Raw genomic sequence first — 21,643 nt, forward strand, 5'->3', positions numbered from 1 at the left:
TTGCCATTCTACTAGAAAATTATGGGATTCACCTCTTCAAAAGATAGGTTAAAATGAATTATACAAAGTCTGATGACCATATTATAATTAGAAAGAAGACTAATGTTAAATGAACTTTTCTGAAGGACTTTTTGTGTTTTTTAAAGCTTTTCTTTTTCTGGACTCTGCTTGCTTGTTCAGCAAGCATTCCTAAATGAACCACTACTTACTAAATTAGTTCTTCTTAAGGTACCTGTTTCTAAAATTACCTACTTGAGAATATGAAGGATGTTTCAGAAATATCATGAAGCAAGGATCCAGTCAGAGCGTTACAGGGTAAACGTGGGGTTTTTTGAAATCTGTATTTAACAGGTGCATTATGATGGGTAGCATTCTTATTTTGAATTACAACAGCATTGCTCAGGAAATCAGTATTTTTCTTCCACGTATGTGCATATTGCACTGTTAGATCATAGAACTATCTGAATGCTTTATTTAATTCTTTTTATGTATGCAGATACTATAAATCTTTTGTATAATGTATTTTATACAAAGGCAAAATGGAATTGTAGAACATTGTTAGCATGAACATCTGTAAAACTGGTTTTTAAAACTTTTTGCCCTTATTTTTCATATTTTAAAAGATGCAAAATGTAATAAAGTTTCTATTTTATTATTCAGTCTAAAATGGAAGCTGGTGAATTTAATTGAATAAAAACAAATGTTTTCTCCTCCTCTATCAAACTCTTCGATGTGGACATACTGTGTAAGGTAGATAGAATTGCCAAAGGTTTACCAATTCATATTTCCCCCTTGTTACACAGAAATAAAATCCACTGGGTTATTTATAGGACATAAATGAAAACAAATTTCAGATGGGTGTTCTTTTGATGTACTTCGGTAACAGGGAAGAAGACTTTAACAGGCACGGTCCACGGCTGCTTAGCAAGCTGTGGGTCACATATTTAGCACCATGATCTAAATGTAAATTTTATCATGAAACAAGCTTTCCACTTCAAGGATATTTTTCAAAATTACCAGTAGCAAAAAACTGAAAAAGTTGTCTGAAGTTTTTATTTATTTAATGGAGGAATTTGTGATGTAATTCTTTTTTCCCCTTAAAATTGTATTTAAGCTCACAAGTTTTTACTAACTCCAGAGTCTTTAAGTATATTAAGGCAAAGCCATTGACATTGTACATTTGAATGTGCTGGGGGTAAAAAGGTTAACAAAATCTTCCAAATTTCTTAGTATTCTCTTGTATCCACTGTCAGTCCACGGTAGCAGTGGTCACACTAATATTACACTATCTGCCAAATCTCTTCATTTGTGAACATGACTTTAATCACCTAGAGTTTTCTTTTGTGGGTTTATTCAAGAATACTTGGTAACTGTCATACTTGCTCAATAAATAGTTATTTCACTACATAAAATCTGTATTAACAAATCTGTTTTCTCAAACATTTAAGTAGGTTCAAAAACATGTTTATATAAAACAAAAGGACACAAAATTGTTTTGTAAGAATTTAATGTGTAAACAGGAAAATAAGCATTATAACAACAAAACAGTTTGGCCTATTAATACAGCAATTTTAAAGACACTTCACCAACAAGTACTTTTTTATATACAGGAGGCTACCTCTGCATTGAAGTTTACCTTCTTACGAAATAACTAACTTCACAGTCTCAGATTTTAAGCCAGAAGGACAAGATTCATGCTGGTAAAGCAACCTGCAAATACTCCCTGTCCTCACAGTTAGTCTACTTTCAACTTATAAAAAGAGGAAGACAGTGCACTTAAGGCAGATGGCTGGGGGCTCCTGAAGCAAATCCCTGCCCAAAGGGGCTGTCTTACCATCTGCGGACTATAACTGGAGGCAAAACTGAAAGCTAGGTAAATAAATACCTGTATCTTAAGTGCATCTGACCGATTCACAGGGTCATCTGCAGAGTTATACTGAAGCAGGTAAACAGAACTGTTGAGATCAGATTTCTATAAATTAAATGGTATTTGGCTAAAGTACTAAGGAGGTGAGAGAATAAAACATCAATGTTTTATTTAACAATCCCAAGGGACTATTTGCCCATTACAACTAGAAACTTTAAGTTTCTACTTTAAGTCTAGTAGGTTGCTGTTTTAACATGGACTTTCTTGGGGCACCTGGGTGGCTCAGTGGGTTAAAGCCTTTGCCTTCGGCTCAGGTCATGATCCCAGAGTCCTGGGATCGAGCCCCGCATCAGGCTCCCTGCTCCGCAGGGGGCCTGCTTCCTCCTCTCACTCTGCCTGTCTCTCTGCCTACTCATGATCTCTGTCTGTCAAATAAATAAACAAAATCTTAAAAAAAAATGATTAACATGGACTTTCTTTTGTTTTCCATTTAGAATGTTTAAAATTTCCTAGAAGCTTATTTCAACAAATAATTCACATGTGATGAGCACACTGAACTAACAATGGTCTTCACACCTACCTTGAATAATCTGAGGAAGTATTAAAATTGAAAGCGATGTTTTTCCTGAGAAAGTCATGTTTCAAAATGGCACAAGACATAAATTTTCTCCAGTCCTTCCCTCCAGAACATAAGATGGGAAAATCAATATAAAATAGTTTGTGAGGACAACATGCTTGTTTTTCAAAACTGCTTGTTTTCAGTCACTTAACGAAGCTACCAGTTTTCAGAGGGTGAGAACCAAGTTTAAGAAGTGATCATTTCTTTAAGGTATGAATGAATACACGTGGCAAATTTCGGTTAGTGTGTAAGCAATTTTTATAGGAAGTAGTGTACAGGTGGAGAAACTAAGGCACAGAAAACTTAACCAAGCTCATTTTCAAGGTTGAGTCTATAGTAAAGGTAGAAACAGAATCTAGGGCTTTGATTCTCAAGGTTAGAAGGTAAGGGGACTATCTTCCTAAAAGGGAAAAATAATCTTCTTTATTCTTTTTGGTAGAGAATATTAAGAAATCATTTAAAAATATACAATATTAATTCCCTTGAAAATCTTTGGCATTTGTATGTCTTTGGATGCTGGGGGGTCTAGGTATTTACTCTGCCAAGATATTAAAAGTCAGGGGAGCCAGTTTTTAATCAAAACAAAAAAGATTAATCTTAACTTTAAAATGACCTGAGTTTTATTCTGCACTGTTCTATAAATCAATTGGATAACTGAGTCCTGTGAAATTTAACAACGGCCATGACAACTCACAGATTTTGTACACATGCATTCTGCAGTGAGATTTATACGACTAGAACTTTCTCTATACTTTTGTAAAGTACAAAATTAGATATCTTAATTTTTCATAAGCCCAATTATTCAAAGATCAAACTTAACGACAGTGAGATGATTATATGTTAAATGGTATTGAGTTGGCTCCAAATTCAAGTATTTTTTTAGTATACATTCCATATTTTTGTATGGGCTGAGATGTGACCTGGGAAATTCATTAAGTTCAGAGTGGCATTTTTCCCTGTATGTTTTTGATCACAAAACTTCTAATCTCATAAAATATGCAATTGTAAGAGCTCCAGTAGGTTTTTGTAGTCATAATGCAGCACAGAACAGACCATGCAAAAGTAAAAGATAAAACTATTTTCAAGTTTCTTTGTTTTTAAAGTGCTCTTTGTGCAGTATTATTACATCAACTTCCAGACTGCAGAAATTCACTATAATGACTAGTAATAGTTTTACAACAGATCGAGTTCCATAAGAGTAATTTGTTCAAGTATGAATACATAGATTAAAAAATGCAAAAACTCTGGGCACACTGAAATCCCGGTGATACAAGAGAAATCCACTTGAATACATAAGACGGATGACAGGGGTGTTGAGAAGGAAATGTCAAGAGTATCAGAGACTGATTGGTAAGGTAAGTAGTATGTAAACTCAAAGTGGTTCTGAGTATTTTGACAGCAAGTATCTGCCCAGCAAAAGAGGAACAAAAATATAATATTCCTTATCAGAAATAGAAAACAAGTCTGTCCAAATGTTCAGAAGTGGTATCATCAAGATATTTTTGGAGAAATTTCATAGCTAATAGGTTGCTTCATCCATGTTGTTGTCACTGTCTGCACCAAAATCATCTCCATCTTCAAAGTATGAATTAATGTAGTCATTTTCCTAAGTGAAATGATATATTCCTCAGTAAACATTAAAATAATTGAGTAGTAAGATCATTATTAAACAATATAATGTAGGCTGACCCTTTAAGTTTCTAAATATCAAGTAATAAGAAAACATAGCAGGTTTTTGAAAAGTTTCTGCTATTTCATCTGCTTAAAAAATACACTGGTTTTCATTCCATCTACCTGTGCTGCTTTCCACAAGACCATCACCTCCTAAAATTTCCAGGCACCAACTAGTTAAGAGAAAATGAAGGAATGTCCATGACACTTTAGTAGAATGATACATTGAATTCATTACAAACCTCAGGAGGACGATCTATGGTTTAGTTACCTAAGCCACTAAACACTCCAAACAAATGTACAGACACTCAAGAAACAAAGCCAATTTACATTAACATTCATTAAACTACACCAGAACTGAGGTTTTCAGTCACGGTGTGTAACAGAGCATAAGTAGAGGGATTTTTGCTCCTTGCCAAAAAACAAGCCTCAAGATACCAAATGAAACCTAGAAAATGCCATATTCCATCTAGGGCCCCTCAGTTTCCTTGAGGTTAAGAGTAATTAAGTTCCTGGGAACATTTCAATTATCAAGACTGGGGAAGACTCTTATCCTTGTAAATGATTCCCGATATTTCTGTGCTTTCTGTCAAAAATTAAAAAATCCATTTTGGATATGGATTAAAAGAAATTTAAGAGAGTTATTAACTAATTGCAGTGTATGGGATGTATTTGGATTTTGACTGGAATGAACAATAAATTTTTTTGAGACAATTAAAAATATTTGAATATTGGGGGTGCCTGAGTGGCTCAGTGGGTTAAGCCTCTGTCTTTGGCTCAGGTCATGATCTCAGGGTCCTGGGATCAAGCCCCGCATCAGGCTCTCTGCTCAGTGGGGAGCCTGCTTCTCCCTCTCTCTCTGCCTGCCTCTCTGCCTACTTGTGATCTCTGTCAAATAAATAAATAAAATCTTTTAAAAAATTTGAATATTGGCTTAATATTTGATGATATTAAGGAAATATTTCATTATGTTAGGTATAATAATAATATTGTCATGTTGTTTAAAGGCCCTTATTCTTTAGTACATACTGAAATATTTATGGGATGAAATGATACAATGCCTGGGATTTGCTTTGTAACAATCCAAGGTGGATGGGGAATGGAAGTCAGGGGATAGGAATGGATTGGATGAATGAATGAGTAGTTGAAAGAATGGCTATACATTGATGATTGTTAAAGCTGGGTGATAAGTCCATGGGTGTTTATTTTACTTGTCACTAGATTTTTTTACTTCATTGAAATCTACCATCAAAAAATTAATCTCTACATCTCCACTCTCTATAGCAAGAGTTATGATAAAGTAAGAAGTAGAGACGATTCTCAAAAGAAGGTCATCTGGATATCAGCTTTTTTAGTACCTGCATGGTGGGATTTATTTTTACATATAAATTTATATAAATAATGCAAGATAACTTGTAATATTCAGATACAGATTTTATTACTTTGTCTTCCCTGACACTGTAAGTTTCTGTATCCAGTAAGTTTCCATAGCATCCCCAGGAAGATGGCTTGGTTTCTCTGGTGCCAAGAAATCCAGTAACATCTGGAGCCTGGCTGAAGCCTTGGGACTAGTGTACAGGGGAGGGGTGCATTGTCGAGAGTTCAGATGAGACCACTTTGTAAATGAGTTGGAAGGCATACTTCACTATTCCAAAGTCAAGCATATGCAACTTTTGCTTTAGACATGAACAACTTCCAAGTACATTCAGTGATTTACCTTAGGTAATTTTGTGATGTTAATAATCTTGAAACAGGTACAAAGTGAGAACTTGTTGAAACTGATGGCTTAAGTGGTCCTTGGCTTTCATTTGAACCCTTGCTTTTTCCTTTAATTACAATATTCAAAAGACTGAAGAAAGAAAAAGTCTGTGTTTCTTTAATTTGACAGAGGTGTTACCTAGATAATTTGTTCCATTTATTCTTCAAAAACAATGCTTCTCAAACCCTCAATATGTCAAGTTAATTAACATGAATTTTTCATTAATTAATTGCTAAAAAGCACCAAGAGTAAGACTTAAGTCTGGAAAGTCTTTAACTGAGCTCCCCTCTTCATCCCTCACCCAGACTCATACTCAAAACATGTATCCTTTCTCTACTAAAGTGGAAAGTTGTTTGTTTGTTTGTTTGTTTTAATGAAATGTATTTATATAAACTATGTTTAGTACTCTGCTAAGGCCTAACACAGAATTCTAGAATTACTAGAATCCTGATGTTTGCTATTATTAGGGATGATCTTAATTTCAACAGAGCTCACCTCAAGCAGACTTTATAAAGAGAGCATTCCAAAAGCTAGTCTTGTCTATAAAACAGGCCACTACTCGCTCAAAGATAATAGCACGCCATGATCTCCAAGACCAGTTGTGATACCAAAAATGTCTTCAGATATTACCAACTATACCTTGGAGGGCAAAATCACCACTGGTTCATAGCAACAAGTTTTCAAGCATGATTTAACCATGGTTCCTTTTAATCCAAGCAACTGAGCTTTCTAAAATACAAATACGATAAAACTACCCCACTGCTTTAACCCTTCAAAGGGTACCTGCAGCACTCAGGATAAAGTCATATTGCTCAGCCTGGTATTTAATATTTGTCTTCAGCTTTGTCTCTCCACGTCCTCCACTTGAACTCTCTAGTCCAGTCATTTTGACTTACCTGGTCAATTACACCATTAGCGCTACACTCTCATTACCTGCAAGCCTTCTCCGCCCACTTTCCTCTATCTGCAAATCTCCTCCGGTCCATTTCTCATCTTGATCTGATTAAGTCTTCAGATTGTCTTCTTTGAGATACCTTTGTTCACATCACTAAAATGGAGTTTGGTGCCCCTCTTATGTACCCTTATGGCATCCTGTACTGTATCACACCATAGTATTATTCAGTGTATTATAACTGTCTCCTCTCTTGTGTGTCTCCCCACTACACCAATATCCTTGATGAGAGAACTGTATCCTATCTTGACATCCCCCTTGCCTAGTACAATTCCAAGCATATGCATGGCATACGATTACTGCACAGTGAATGAAAAAATAAAAGGGACTAATAGGTATTTATAGGGCAACTAAAATTTTGGATAGGGATTGTAGAGAGAAAAGGAAATCCAGGGGAAGGAGTCTGAGGAATACTGACATTTAAAGATTAGAAAGAAGAGAAGAACTCAAAACAGAGCATGAAAAGGTACCAGAAACAGGAGAAAAACAAGAAGTATTGTGTCCCCCAAACCAAGAAAAGCAACAATGTTTGCCTATGTTTTGGCACGCAGCACAATGCCTGGCGTATAGTTGATGCCATAATTGCCTTAAATTGTTGAATTTAAATAAAGGAAATAATATTTTAACAATGAAGTTGTGAGCAGTGTTAAATGTTGCAGAAAAGTGAAATCAGGACTACAATTTATCTATTGGTGAACTTGATGGCAATAATTTCCATAGCATACAGGTGGAAATCAGATGAAAAGAACTAAAGAGTGGGGGGGAGTGAGCAAGTGAAGCCAGCTAAACAGCTTTCCAAAAGATAGCAGGACACTTGGAAGGGAATGTGGGGAACATACTTCATCATGAGAGATGAAGATGTTTTAATGCATGAATGGAAGAGATGAGTAGGAAGACAATGAAAATATGAAAAGGGAAAGGACATAAGGATTGTGGAGCCCCAAAAGGAAGGACAATTAACTCTAAATACTACGAAGACTATTTCTTTCACTAAAAAAAAGGAGGAGGAGGAAAGACATTTAGTTTGAAGGCAGAGGACACAAAATCAAGGGAATTTCTTCTTGGTAGCATCATTCTCTGTATAAAGCGGTTATTATCTGCTAAGAGTAAAAGAAAAAGGTGTCAGGGAGAGGGATTAAGAAAAAAAAAGAGATGACCTAAAATAATTGCTGTACATAGATGACTTGATAAGAGAAATACAGAGAATGTGTTAGTCAGCAAAAAGGGGCTAGTGAGTGTTGCTTTAGTAGCATCAGTTCCTGGGATTCCTCAGAAAAGCTCATCAGGTGGTTTGGAGGGAAAAGGGGAGACAGTGGAACTGATCAAAGGTTACCTTGATCTCAAGTGTGTGCTGGGAGCATACAGGAAGACAGTGATGGCAAGAAAGCAGTTAAAGGGTGAGCAAGGATCTAGGCCCTTTAGGGAGGGAGATTAAGAGAGGGAATGAGTAAAGGGGAAATAGAGAATCAGAGGTCTGGCAGTCTCAATCACATCAGAGTGCAGGAATAAAAAAGTGAATGATCTGCAAAGAAAGTTGGACACAATGTGATATTTTTAATTTTAAAATGTTTAAAATTTATCTGAAAGAATAAAGAACACTCAGGAAAATTCTTCCCTAGAAATAACAAAAAATGAAAAGTTTCTATTAACTGGAACAGCAGAGTGATGGTTCAAAACTAGGTCCCAGATATACATCTAAGCAGAAGTTGCAATCTAATGGCTGATACAAGGGAACTATAAATCAATGAAGAAAGCGAATTATTTAATAAATGCGGTTAGCAACTGGCCAGCCATTTGGACATAGATAAAAATGGATCCAAACCTCTCTCTTTACACCAATAGAAATTCCAAAACAATCCAAAATTTAATGTAAAAGAATTAAAGTATATAATAAAGACTTTGGAGATATAGCACTTTCAGGTAAAGAAAAGATTTAGCGTCACATGGGAAGCTGAAATGGAGTGAAGACAAAGTTCACTGCCATGGAGAAGAAACTCCCAGCCTAGGGTTACTGCATGAGGTATCTACTAAGTCCCAAAGAGGCTGTGGCCAACAAAGTTACCCTACTCAAAAGTACCCTGATTGGCTCTAGCTTATTTTGAAATGCACCATGTTTCTAGAAGTTAGAAATCCCAAATCCATACCACTAAGCCGTAACTCAGATACTGGAGGTTAGATCATACCTATTCTCTGCCAGGGTCCACATGCACTTCGGGGTTTGAAATGTGATGGTATGGCAGGGGTTTCCTCTTCAGACCCTAAATGACTTAAGTCCTTAATTACAGTAATGGCGGATTTAAAATTTTATGTAGATAAACCTTAAACTAATCTGATCGATTTGCTTCACTTGTGGACTCCCACTTACTAAGTTGCCTATCAAGTTCCTCTTACCTCCCAGATTCAGTTTGGTATCTTGATTTCAATGTTAAACTCATTCTCTTGATACTAAGGAACTGATACCAGTGATAATGACATACCCCTCATTCTCATCGACTTTGTTCTGGTTTGTTATTTTGACTATATAGCATATATCTGATTCCTCAGTAGAGAACCCTTAATAAAGTTACTAAGTTTACCTCTTCTTGCTCTTCTTCATCATATTCCTCTTGTTCTGCAGCGTCATCGTCCTCCTCCTCATCGCCTTCTTTACTCTTCTCTTTGCCTCCTTCTTTCTCTTCGTTTTCCTCATCTGATTTTTCACCATCACCTCTCTTTTCCAGCTCCTGGTATAAAGGAACTTCATTAATTTAATGTGGAACCCACTAGACTTTGACTCCCTGCTCAGCTTCAAGAAAACATCACCTTATTCTAATCCTCCAGGCCACTACCTAGGAAACTGTGAGCTCACCAACAAAGGAAGAACTCTCTGTCTTGTCATTATACTAGTGTTTTCATTGAGTTTCTAACTTCATAACTGGGTCTCAGGGATGGCTCAATATCAGCTCTAAGCACAATGCTTTATTTTCACGATTTCTGTCTTACCTCCCCCCCCCCTTTTTTAAAGATTTTATTTATTTGACAGAGAGAGAGAGAGAGATCACAAGTAGGCAGAGAGGTAGGCAGAGAGGGGTGGGGGAAGCAGGCTCCCTGCCGAGCAGAGAGCCAGATGTGGGGCTTGATCCCAGGACTCTGAGATCATGACCTGAGCCAAAAGCAGAGGCTTAACCCACTGAGCCACCCAGGTGGCCCTTATCTCCTTCTAACACACTGAACTGATTGAGTTCATACAGAGAAACCTTCAGAAGGCTATTTTGTTCTTTCCAACATAAAAGGAGAAAAGAGAATGTAATGGCAACCTTTCAAAAATGTCTACATTGTATGTATATATGTATTTATTTATAAAGTAAGCACTATGCCCAACATGGGATTTGAATTCACCACCCTGACATCAAGAGTTGCATGCTCTACCAACTGAGCCAGCCAGGTGACCCTATGTTAATACTCATAATTAAAGCACAGGGTCACTTTAGCTAAGATATGATTGTTCTTAAACAATAAACAGAACATTAATTTCTACAGCTGCAAATGCTCCATCCTATTATATTTGCTTTGTAGATTACATATAAAGAGAAAACACATTTTGTATTTGGAGTGACTACAATTTAGTTATTCCTTTACTGGCTCTTAAATACTTATTTTTAAAATCCTTTTAATTATATTCAAGTTTGAATTTAAGGAAATCAAAGGCAATAAAAACTACATCAGAAAGATTCAATTTCTAATAAAAATTTAAGTTCTGGGGCACCTGGGTGGCTCATTTGGTTAAGTATCTGCCATTGGCTCAGGTCATGATTCCAGAATCCTGGGATTGAGCCCTGTGTCGGGCTCCCTGCTCAGCTTCTCTCTCTCCCTCTGCCTGCTGCGTGTGTGTCTCTCTCTCTGTCAAATAAACAAATAAAATCTTTTTAAAAAATTCAAATTCCACTTTTTTACCTCATTCCACTGAGGCAGAACAAATAAAACAAAGGTAAAAGACATAAGATGATTTATCTTCACACAGACTCATGTTGCTTTATATGAGTTATTACTATAACGCGTGCAATTTTTCAAATTGACAATCCCTTTGGAAAATCGCAAGTAAACAAAATAGTGTTTATAGATATATCTTTTGAAGTGTCTACAAATACACACACCCACACCCACATATAATGATGCTATGTTGACATTAACATATGGAGTCTTTTCTATTTTAATCTAATTACAGTAAAGAGGTCTACGACCCATAAATTTTGTGTAGTTACAAGGGAATTGTAGTGCTGTACTTATTAAGCTCTGCGCAAGGTATATACTCTATTTGAAAAATCCTGCTATTAGCTATTATTTCATAATTAGCAATAAGCATATTTAAACCAACTATGGAGCATGTTTTTGTTTTATTTTTTATTTTTAAAAATATTTTTTTTATTTATTTGACAGAGAGAGAGAGAGAGCACAAGCAGAGGGAGCAGGTAGAGGGAGAAGCAGGCTCCCCGCCAAGCAAGGGAGCCTGATGTGGGGCTTGATCCCAGGACCCCGGAACCATGACCAGAGCCGAAGGCAGATACCTAATGACTGAGCCACCCGGGTGTCCCTGGAACATGTTTTTAAAATACAAAAATCATTCACTGATCTGTAGGTCTAGGAAGTCTTTATTTCCACTACTGTCATTTCAAATATTTTTTTAAAATAACAACTTTATTTGTATTACATAGGCCTAAGTCAAACCCGTAAAATACTTAAATCGCTTAACTACAGTAGATTTATGAAATTAAAAAAAATGATCTCAGAGCCACACACATTGTCTCATTATTTTTTTTCTTTATGTGCTAAGCTACTAGTTTTGGTTTGTCTGCTTTTTAGTCTCCATTTTCTCCTCTGTGAGATTTAACTATTTACCCATTACTACCTTACAGATTCGTTTTAAGAATAATGTGATGAACACAACGTGAAAACACTTCGCAAACAGTTAACTTAAAGAGAGGGAATAGTTATTCTAGTTTAAATAATATGCAGCCAACCTACAGAGTTTCCCATAAGTCAAGCAGACAGAGGCTCAAATATTAGTTTACTGCTGTCTGATTATTCACACACACAAGATTTGACTGTTTGTTACTTTCTCTCCATCCACAGTTTTTTTTTTTTTTAAGATTTTTATTTATTTATTTGACAGAGATCACAAGTAGGCAGAGATGCAGGCAGAGAGTGGGGGAGCATGCTCCTTGCTGAGCAGAGCCCCTGATGCGTGGCTTGATCCCAGGACCCTGGGATCATGACCTGAGCCGGAGACAGAGGCTTTAACCCACTGAGCCATCCAGGCATCCCATCCACAGTTTTATTATATTAAAACCAGCAACTACTTTTGCTGAAGAAATGAATAATAAGAGAGTCATCCAGAAGCTGATTCTGCTCGTTAACGGAGAGATTAAAAAAAGCTAACTCATTTAATTTTCAGATTTAAAACTTCAGTTTAAACATGTGCAAAATGAAAAAGGTGTTTAAATGTAGAAAATCAGGAAGGACAATTTGTTCTGATGAGAAACCACATTCAGATCAATCCTCCTTATAGCACATGTCATCTTAGCAACTTCTTTCCAGGAAGCTTTAAGAAGAGTCAGAATCTGTTGCTAGTTCTGCAACCCCTTCCATCATTCCACCACGGTTAAACCTGACAGTTATCGCCATTCCCTCAATATCCTCCTGCCATTATTTTCAGATATGTTATCTCTGGCTCAAGCACTAGCCAAAAAATAATATAACTGAGTTTCTGTTATCACAGAGCTGTGCCAACTTGACCAGGCAAGTAAAAGTTTCAAAGCCTTGGCCTCCTTATCTGTAAGTAAGGAAGAAAAATATCCATCTCTCCTTGTTATGAAGTCTTCAGGACATAATGTATGTAAATATCTTTCATCAAAGAGCCTGGTACATAATAAGCTGCTATCATTATCATCATCATCATGACCATCAGTGCAAGGTAGTATCTGCAAGGACAGTGGGAATACATTGGCATAACCTCCACGGAGAGTGGTCTGTCAATATTTATCCATATTATTTAATACACATAACTATTGACCCAAGAAATCCACTTCAAGAAATCTACTCTACAGATGTAAAATGACATACTTAATATAAATTCCCTATAGCACTGTTTATAATAGCAAAACTCTAGATGAAACATGGCCATCAATACAATACTGGTTAAATAAATTATGGTTCATTCTTATAGTGCAGCCAAAAAAGAAAAAAAAATGAGGCAAACTCTATACAGACTTACATAGAGCCAGCTCCATTGATTACAACTGATAAAATGAAAGTGCAGAAGAGTATAATATGCTAGCTTTTGTCATGAAAAAGAAAAAGAAAAAATCTGTTATTTGTTATACATAAAATATTTCTGGAAGATCCATCTATAAGAAACTGATAATACTGGTTGTACAAGAGGGGAACTAGATGGTTAGGGACAAGGATGGGAGAGCAAATTTTCAGTTTATTAACCTTTAGGATATTTTATCTTTTTATTTTTGAAATATTAAAAACAATGAAGGTATAAAAGTAGTTCCGTAAGATCTACTTTTTTCTCAACAGAATCTTCTACACTTACCAAGAGACAGAAAAAAAAGCACTAATAAAGTACATGTGTAAAAATAGGAAAAAAAAGCCCTGAGATTTTTTTTAAAAGAAATACATTTTAGGTATGTAACTCGTGTTTCTTTCCCATATGTAATTCCAGTGTGAGGGGAAAGTAGCGATACATGGGAAAGGGAAGTAGGTGACAGAAGGTAAGGTATGTTGACAGGTAAGTGGTAAAGGACAGGATGGAGCTTTTTTATCTCCCAGCCAACAATGTTCAAAACTTTCCAGTTACCCTGTGTGCTGGGCTTGGTTCTGCCAAATCCACATATTATCAAAAGTGAGAGAAGGTGGAAAGACTGAAAAAGGTGAAAGAAGGCATGACACTTTTTCAGCTTGTGCAGATAGCAAGAAGAAAATCTTACCTCGATTTTTTTCAATACATCTGCAGTATTAGGGAGTGAAACGCCTTTGCTTGTATCTTTCGCCTTTACAGATTTCGGGCCTGCTGAAGTAAAACCACTGTTAACACATATTTCTGTAACAGTAACTCTGCATTATATATTTTTTTGCCTCTTCATATGCTGCTTAGCATAGTGATATGTCATGGCAGACAGTCACATAATTTGCAGACCGAATTAATTTTCTTAAATAAAAATAATTTTCTTAAATAAAAATAGTATTTCTTAAATAAATAAAGAATAACTGAGTCAGCAGGCCTCACCAATTTTCCATGATGAGGAGTAAATGATAATCACTTAAAGGATGTCTTCTAACACTGTAACCAGATATATTTTTACCAGTACTGAAGATCTGTACTGGAAAGTAATGTTATTAAGGTCTACACTGACTACTAAAATGTTACCTAAGGTAGAAGCATGAGAGGACCAGTGAAAGACTCTCACAAATATATCATCCGCAATGGCTTCCTGTTCACTAATCAGTGTACCTTATTTTAACTACAGCAATTCAACCAGGTTTGGAAAATAAAAACAAGTGCAGAATAAATATGCATTTGTCAATGGTTAAAGAAATGAGGAAGGAGTTATACTCATGTAACATAACCCTCATCTTTGGAATAAAGATTAAAATGGTTAAACTGAACGTATCTGTTACATGATCTGAAAACTCAAAGCAATGTAAATAAAAAGTTTTAATGGCTTTTGGATTTTTTTAAAGCCATATAAAAAATCATGCATTAGAGGCTATTCTACAACCACAGGGAATGGAGAATTATTTCACATATAGATCCAGCCAGTCAGTTACCAAGGCATTATGATATGCTACCAAACTGTCCCATTGTGATCAAAAAGTATTATAGTCCTTTCCCCAAATCAAACTAAATACCTAGAAATTACTTGGCAACAGAGGAAAATATGATTCAGAAAGACGTAATTTCATTAAAGATTAACATTTAACCTATAGAAGAACAAATTTCTAGATTGTGGTGGATGACCCATAACTGACAGAATTATAATTTACTGTGTTATAACAAATTGCCCCTCAGGGAGTCACTGAGCTCAGAACCCCAACATATATATTTGTGACATTTTGCTCAGAAAAAAGTAACAGATTTAATAATGGGTAACTTTCTCTGTTTCCCTTGAGGGTAAAAACCATTTAATTTGAACTGTAGCACATAAAATGCAGTATCATATATGAACTAGATCTCAATTTATATTATAATATAGATGCTAGAAAACATTAGTGTAAGGACCTATTTTAGTCAGAGCACTTCCATCTAGGTTAAACAATAAACTTGTTGTTTAACACTTAAACTGTCCTTGTCCCCCTTCCCCAAGGGACTTACTTAAAAACAAGTCCCGGAAACCAGTCCCAGGTAACAAAGCCCAAATACAAGGGTGGGTCAGGCCAGGTGGAGACATCCGATCAGTAGGGGGGCGATCAGTACTGTCTCCCTAGTTACCAAGGAGTATGGGCCCCGCCCCTTGGGACACCTTTTGGGGGCCAATTCTGACCAAGGTGATAGGCTAATTCAAATATCTACTAGGGTAAATTGTAATTCAATTGGTCACTTATGTGTGACCTAACATGACTGTGCAGCTTTCTCTGTGTGTTACAATTTCATTGGCCACCTGTGCATGGCCAGGCCCAACCACATGGCCTTAGCTTAAAAGCTAGTCTGTGAAGCAGAGAGGTCGCCCTCTCTGTAAGAGGCGTGGCCCCAAACGTTCACTCTGATTCTTGATGCTTGGTGCGAAATAAAGCTTTGCTTGACCTTCACTTTGTATCAGTCTCGCTCCTTTATTCACGGACCCATTATTGGGGGACCTAACAATTAGCTAAGAATGTAATTTACTCACATCATGAAGTCTTTTTCTCTAAGAGTCTTCTGTTGAATTATTTAAGTTTCCTAACACATAAGGCTATTAATTGCGTATTACAGAACATGGTCAGGTAAATAAACTTATTAAAAACTACTGATCTGGGGCGCCTGGGTGGCTCAGTGGGTTAAAGCCTCTGCCTTCGGCTCAGGTCCTGATCCCAGGGTCCTGGGATTGAGCCCCACGTCCGGCTCTCTGCTCAGCGGGGAGTCTGCTTCCCCCTCTCTCTCTGCCTGCCTGTCTGCCTACTTGAGATCTCTGTCTGTCAAATAAATAAATAAAATCTTTAAGAACAAAAAACCAAAAAAACAAAAAAACAAAAAAACTACTGATCTCTTGGGGCACCTGGGTGGCTCAGTCGGTTGAGCAGCTGACTCTTGATTTTGGCTCAGGTCATGATCTCAGGGTCCTGGGATTGAGCCCCATGTCAGGCTCGACACTCAGCAGCAAATCTGTTTCAGGATTCTCTCTCTTCCTCTGCCCCTCCCCCTGGCTCGCTCTCTCTCTCTCAAATAAATAAATCTTAAAAATTAAAAAAAAAAACACCCAAAAAAACACTACTGATCTCTTAACTAAGAAAGTCAGCTGCTGAAAGGCCACCAAGCGTCTTTTGCTACTTATCAATCTGGTTTTATATAATCACAAATTCTTTTATGTATAGCTGGGAGAGAAGTGTCAAATTACCAAAATTTGTTGGGATGCTTGGGTGACTCAGTTGGTTGAGTGTCTGATTCTTGGTTTTAGCTCAGGTCATGATCTGAGGGTTGTGAGACAGAGCCCTGAGTTGGGCCACATGCTCAGTGGGGAGTTTGTTTGGAATTCTCTCTCTCTTCTTCCCCCTCTGCCCCTCTCCCAACTCACATGGTTTCTCACTCTCTCTCTAAAATAAATAAATCTTTAAAAAAAATTGCCAAAATTTGTTAAAAGACTGTTTTAACCCAGAAACATTAATATGCAATTTTTCCCATCTTTGGCCAAATACATGCATATATTTGATTTTTGTTGTTGTTGTTGTTGTTTCTTTCAATACCTGCCAATAGCTGGTTCTTCAAGAAACAAAGTTTTTCAGTCATTGTCTTTTTGGGTACTGTTTACTTTCATGTAAATCAATGGAGGTCAATTTAACAAAAGAGAGAGGGAAGGGGGTAGGGAGAGGGTAGTGGGGTTATGGACATTGGGGAGGGTATGTGCTATGGTGAGTGCTGTGAAGTGTGTAAACCTGGTGATTCACAGACCTGTACCCCTGGGGCTAACAATACATTATATGTTTATAAAAAAATTTAAAAAAAACCCATGCAAAAAATGAAACAATAAAGAAAAAGAGAGAGAGTATAAGTTTATCAGGAATAAAACACAGAAATTTTACAATATGCCAAAAAAAAAAAAAAAAAGCTCAGAATAGAAACAGGAAGTTTTGTGGTTGTTGTCTTATTTTTTAACAAATGGAAATTCTGACACATTGGACATTTTTACTAATAATCAATTTGTATATAAAGTTCTAGGGATGAGCGGTAGTGTGACATATTTGAAAATATCAATTTTTCTAAATCAGATACATTCTTTTTTGACTCTTTAAAGTCTGCTACAAATTTGTGATTCACCAAGACATAACCAGTATTAGTGCATGATATTATACTGTAAAAATAATATATTTGCCTAATAAAAGCCAAAGGTACAAAAGACAGCAGATAAAGTATTATATCTCAACATACAGCATTTTGGTTTTTTAAAAAAATATAATATTTTGTATTTAAGCAAGCTAAATATTCTTATAAATTGTAGTTCTGAGGTGAAACAAAATAAAAATACTTCCACTTTAAATACATATGTTAGAACTTACTGAATTATATATTTCAAATATATGCATTTTATTACATGTCAAAGATAATTCAATAGAGCTGTTAAAAGGGGAGGGGAATCTCTTTCAGAAAACAGGAGATAAAGCAATACTTACTATTCTAAGAGGCCAACATTACCCTAATACCAAAACCAGACAAATATTACAAGAAAGGAAACATTCTACGAGGCTAACATTACCCTAATACCAAAACCAGACAAATAACTACAACAAAGGAAACAGGGGCGCCTGGGTGGCTCAGTGGGGTAAAGCCTCTTCTTTCAGCTCAGGTCATGATCTCAGGGTCCTGGGCTCTCTGCTCAGCAGGGAGCCTGCTCCCCCCACCCCGTCCCACCCCCCCACCCCCCCGCCTGCCTCTCTGCCTACTTATAATCTCTGTCTGTCAAATAAATAAATAAAATATTTAAAAAAAAAAGGAAACAGAAAACCAGTATCTCTCATGAACATATAAGCAAAAATGGTCAACAAAATGTTTCCAAATCCAATCCCACAATGTATAGAAAGAATAATACATCACGACCAAGTAGGACTCATCACAGGTATGTAAGGCTGGTTCAACCTTCCAAAATCAATTAACCAATCCACCACATTAATGGGTTAAAGAAGAAAAATCATGTGATCATATCAACAGATGCAGTAAAAGCATTTGGCAAAATCAAACACCCATTCATCACAAAAACTCTTAGTAAACAAGTAGAGCGGAACTTTGTAAACTTGATAAAGAATAGCTATAAAAAAAACCATAGCTACATCATACTTAATGGTGAAAAGCTTGACACTTTCCCACTAAGACTAGGGACAAGCCAAGAAAGTTCCTTCTTATCATTACTTTCAACAGATTTGGAAGGAAGAAATAAAAGTGTCTTCATTCACAGATGACATGATCATCTATGCAGAAAATCTGAAGGAATGAGGCAAAAACTGTGGAAACTAGTAAGTGATCGTAGAAGGGTTGCAGGAGGGGCACTTGGGTGGCTCAGTGGGTTAAGCCTCTGCTTTCAGCTCAGGTCATGATCTCAGGGTCCTGGGATTGAGCCCCACATTGGGCTTTCTGCTTGGCAGGGAGCCTGCTTACCCCTCTATCTCTGCCTGCCTTTCTGCCTACTTGTGATCTCTCTCTCTCTGTCAAATAAATAAATAAAATCTTCAAAAAAAAAAAAAAAGAAGGGTTGCAGGATACAAGGTTAATATACAAAGGTCAGTTTTGGGCTGAAAGAATGAGACAAAAACTCTGGAAACTAATAAGCGATTATAGAAGGACTGCAGGATACAAGGTTAATACACAAAAGTCAATATATATTTCCTATATACCAAAAATGAGCAAGTGGAATTTGAAATTATAAATCTAATACTGCTTACATTAGCACCCCCCACACGAAATACTTAGATACAAACCTAACAAAATATGTATAGAGTCTATATGAAGAAAACTGCAAAACTCTGAAGAATGAGGTGAAAGAACTAAATAAATGGAGAAATATTCCATGTTCATAAATAGTAAGACTCAGTATTGTCAAGATGATAGTTCTTCCTAACTTCATCTTTGGATTCAATGCAATTTCAGTCAATATCCTAATAAGTTATTTTATAGTTTCAGCAAACTGTTTCTAATGTTTGTGTGGAGAGGCAAAAGATCCAGAATAGCCAACACAATATTGAAGGAAAGAACAAAGTTGGAGGACTGACAATACTGGACTTGAACTTCCACATGCATAAAATGGGTCTAGGTAGATCTTACACCCTTCACCAAAATTAACTCAAAATGGACCACAGCCTAAATGCAAAACACAGAACTATAAAACTCTTAAAAGATAACATAAGAGAAAATCTAGATGACCTTGAGTTTGGTGATGACTTCTTAGATATAATACCAAAGCCATGATTTATGAAAGAAATAACTGAGAAGTTGGACTTCATTAAAATTAAAAAATTCTGCCTTGCAAAAGATAATGTCAGGAGACAGAAAACAAACCACATACTGAGAGAAAATATTTGCAAAAGACATATCTGATAAAGGACTGTGTGAAATAATAGAAAAAATATATATTGGTCTCTGTTTCTGGTTCCTGGCACAGAACTCCTAAAACTTACAATTTCCTAAGTGATAAGAACACCGGTAGCATGTTTTGTTCTAATATTTAGTCTTTGAAACTGGTTCCTGACAGAGTTCCTAATCCTTTGGAATTTACTTGGTAATAGGAGTGTCTTTTGTTCTAAGGAGGCCATTCTTGGTGGGCTCTTGGATCGCTTCAAGAGGGAGGCTGGTCACAAGACAGGACAAACTATGTTTAAAAGATTGGAATTTTCAGGGGCACTTGGGTGGCTCAGGTCATGATCCCAGGGTTCTGGGATTGTGCCCCGCATCGGGCTCCTTGCTCAGCAGGGAGCCTGCTTCCCCCTCTCCTTCTGCCTACCTCTCTACCTACTTGTGATCTCTATCTCTCTTTCAAATAAATAAATAAAATCTTAAAAAAAAAAAAAGATTGGAATTTTCAGCTCCATCCCCCATTCCCTGGGAATGGGGAGAGGGACTGGAGATTGAATTAATGAGTGATCATACCTATGTGATGAAGTCTCTATAAAAATCACCAAAGTATGGGGATTTGAGGAGTTTCCAGGTTGGTAAACACATCCACATAGTGGGAAGGGGGTACACCCCAACTCCACAGAGACAGAAGTTGCTGTGCTGGGAACCCTTCTAAACCTTGCCCTATCTATCTCTTCATCTGACTGTCCATCTATATCCTTTATCATATCCTTCATTAAATAATAAACTGGTAAGTTTCTCTGAGTTCTGTGAGCTGTTCTAGCAAATAAAATCCAAGTGGGAGGAGGGTCATGGGAACCTCTGATCTGTAGCCAAGTCAGAAAGAAGTTGTGGGTAATGTGGGGAACCTACTACTTGGAATTGGTATCTGAAGTGGGGAATAGTCTTGCGGGGCTGAGACCTCAACTTGTGGGGCTGAGCCCTCAACTTGTGGGGCCTGTGCTAATTCTAGTTGCTGTTGGAATTGAATTAAATTATAAGACATCCAGCTGCAGAGAACAGCTTAGTTTGGGGAAAAAATTCCACATATCTGGTGTCAGAAATGTTGTGGTAGTAGTATGAGAGTAAAGGAGAAACTCACAGCATAGACTGAGTTTTTCCTATAGACTGTTACCCAAAATATACAAAGAACTCCTAAAACTCAACAGTAAGAATGCACACACACACACACACACAAACATTAAAAAGTGGGCCAAAGACCTTAACAGACATCTTGCCAAACAAGATACTCAAAAGGCAAGTAAGCATACACAAAAATGCTTCACATATGTGAAATGCAAATTAAAACAGTAGTGAGATACTACCACATACTTATTAGAATGGCCAAAATCCAGAACACTGACAATACCAAATGCTAGCCAAGATGAGTAAAAACAGAAATTCTCATTGGTTGCTAGTGGGAATGCAAAATGGCAGAACTTTGGAAGACAGTTTGATGGTTTCTTGCAAAACTAAACATATTCTTACCAGATAGTCCAGCAATCATCCTCTTTGGTATTTAATTAAAGGAGCTGAAAACTTATGTCCACACAACAATGGATGTTTATAACAATTTAATTCATAATTGCCAAACCTTGGAAGCAATCAAGATGACCTTCAGTAGGTAAATGGATAAACTGTGGCACATCCAAACAATGGAATATTATTTAGTGCTAACAAAAAATGAGCTGTCAAGCCATGAAAAGTCATGGAGGAAACTTAAATGCATTTTACTAAGTAAAAGAAGCCAATCTGAAAAGGCTATATACTGTATGCCTCCAACTGTATGACATTTTGGAAAAGGCAAAGCTGTGGAGACAGTAAGAAGGTCAGTGTTTGCCAGGGGTTAGGAGGAGGGAGGGATGAAAAGGCAGAGCACAGAGAATTTTCAAGGCAGTGAAAGTACTCTGTATGATAATACAACTGTGGACATGTGTCATTATGCATTTGCCGAAACCCACAGAATGCAAAAAAACAAGAGTGAATCCTAAAGTAAACTA

At 36.7% G+C, this 21,643-nt stretch overlaps 1 protein-coding gene across 2 annotated transcripts in view; it reads right to left on the minus strand.

The window, feature by feature from the left end:
- Nucleotides 1-1,497: 1,497 nt before the first annotated feature.
- Nucleotides 1,498-21,643, minus strand: part of POLR3G (RNA polymerase III subunit G) — a 44,078-nt gene continuing 23,932 nt past the window's right edge. The window contains exons 6-8 of one of the 2 annotated variants that reach the window (XM_080803283.1): nt 13,840-13,922; nt 9,445-9,591; nt 1,498-4,092 (exon numbers count right to left, since the gene is read on the minus strand). In XM_080803283.1, the coding sequence (XP_080659409.1) occupies nt 4,006-4,092; nt 9,445-9,591; nt 13,840-13,922 (317 nt within the window). In that variant the 3' untranslated portion in view covers nt 1,498-4,005. The remainder of the gene's footprint in view (nt 4,093-9,444; nt 9,592-13,839; nt 13,923-21,643) is intronic. The other variant, XM_080803284.1, reaches the window with a different exon arrangement.

Source organism: Martes martes, assembly GCF_963455335.1.
Source record: "Martes martes genome assembly, chromosome: 5".
NCBI classification, from domain to species: domain Eukaryota; kingdom Metazoa; phylum Chordata; class Mammalia; order Carnivora; family Mustelidae; genus Martes; species Martes martes.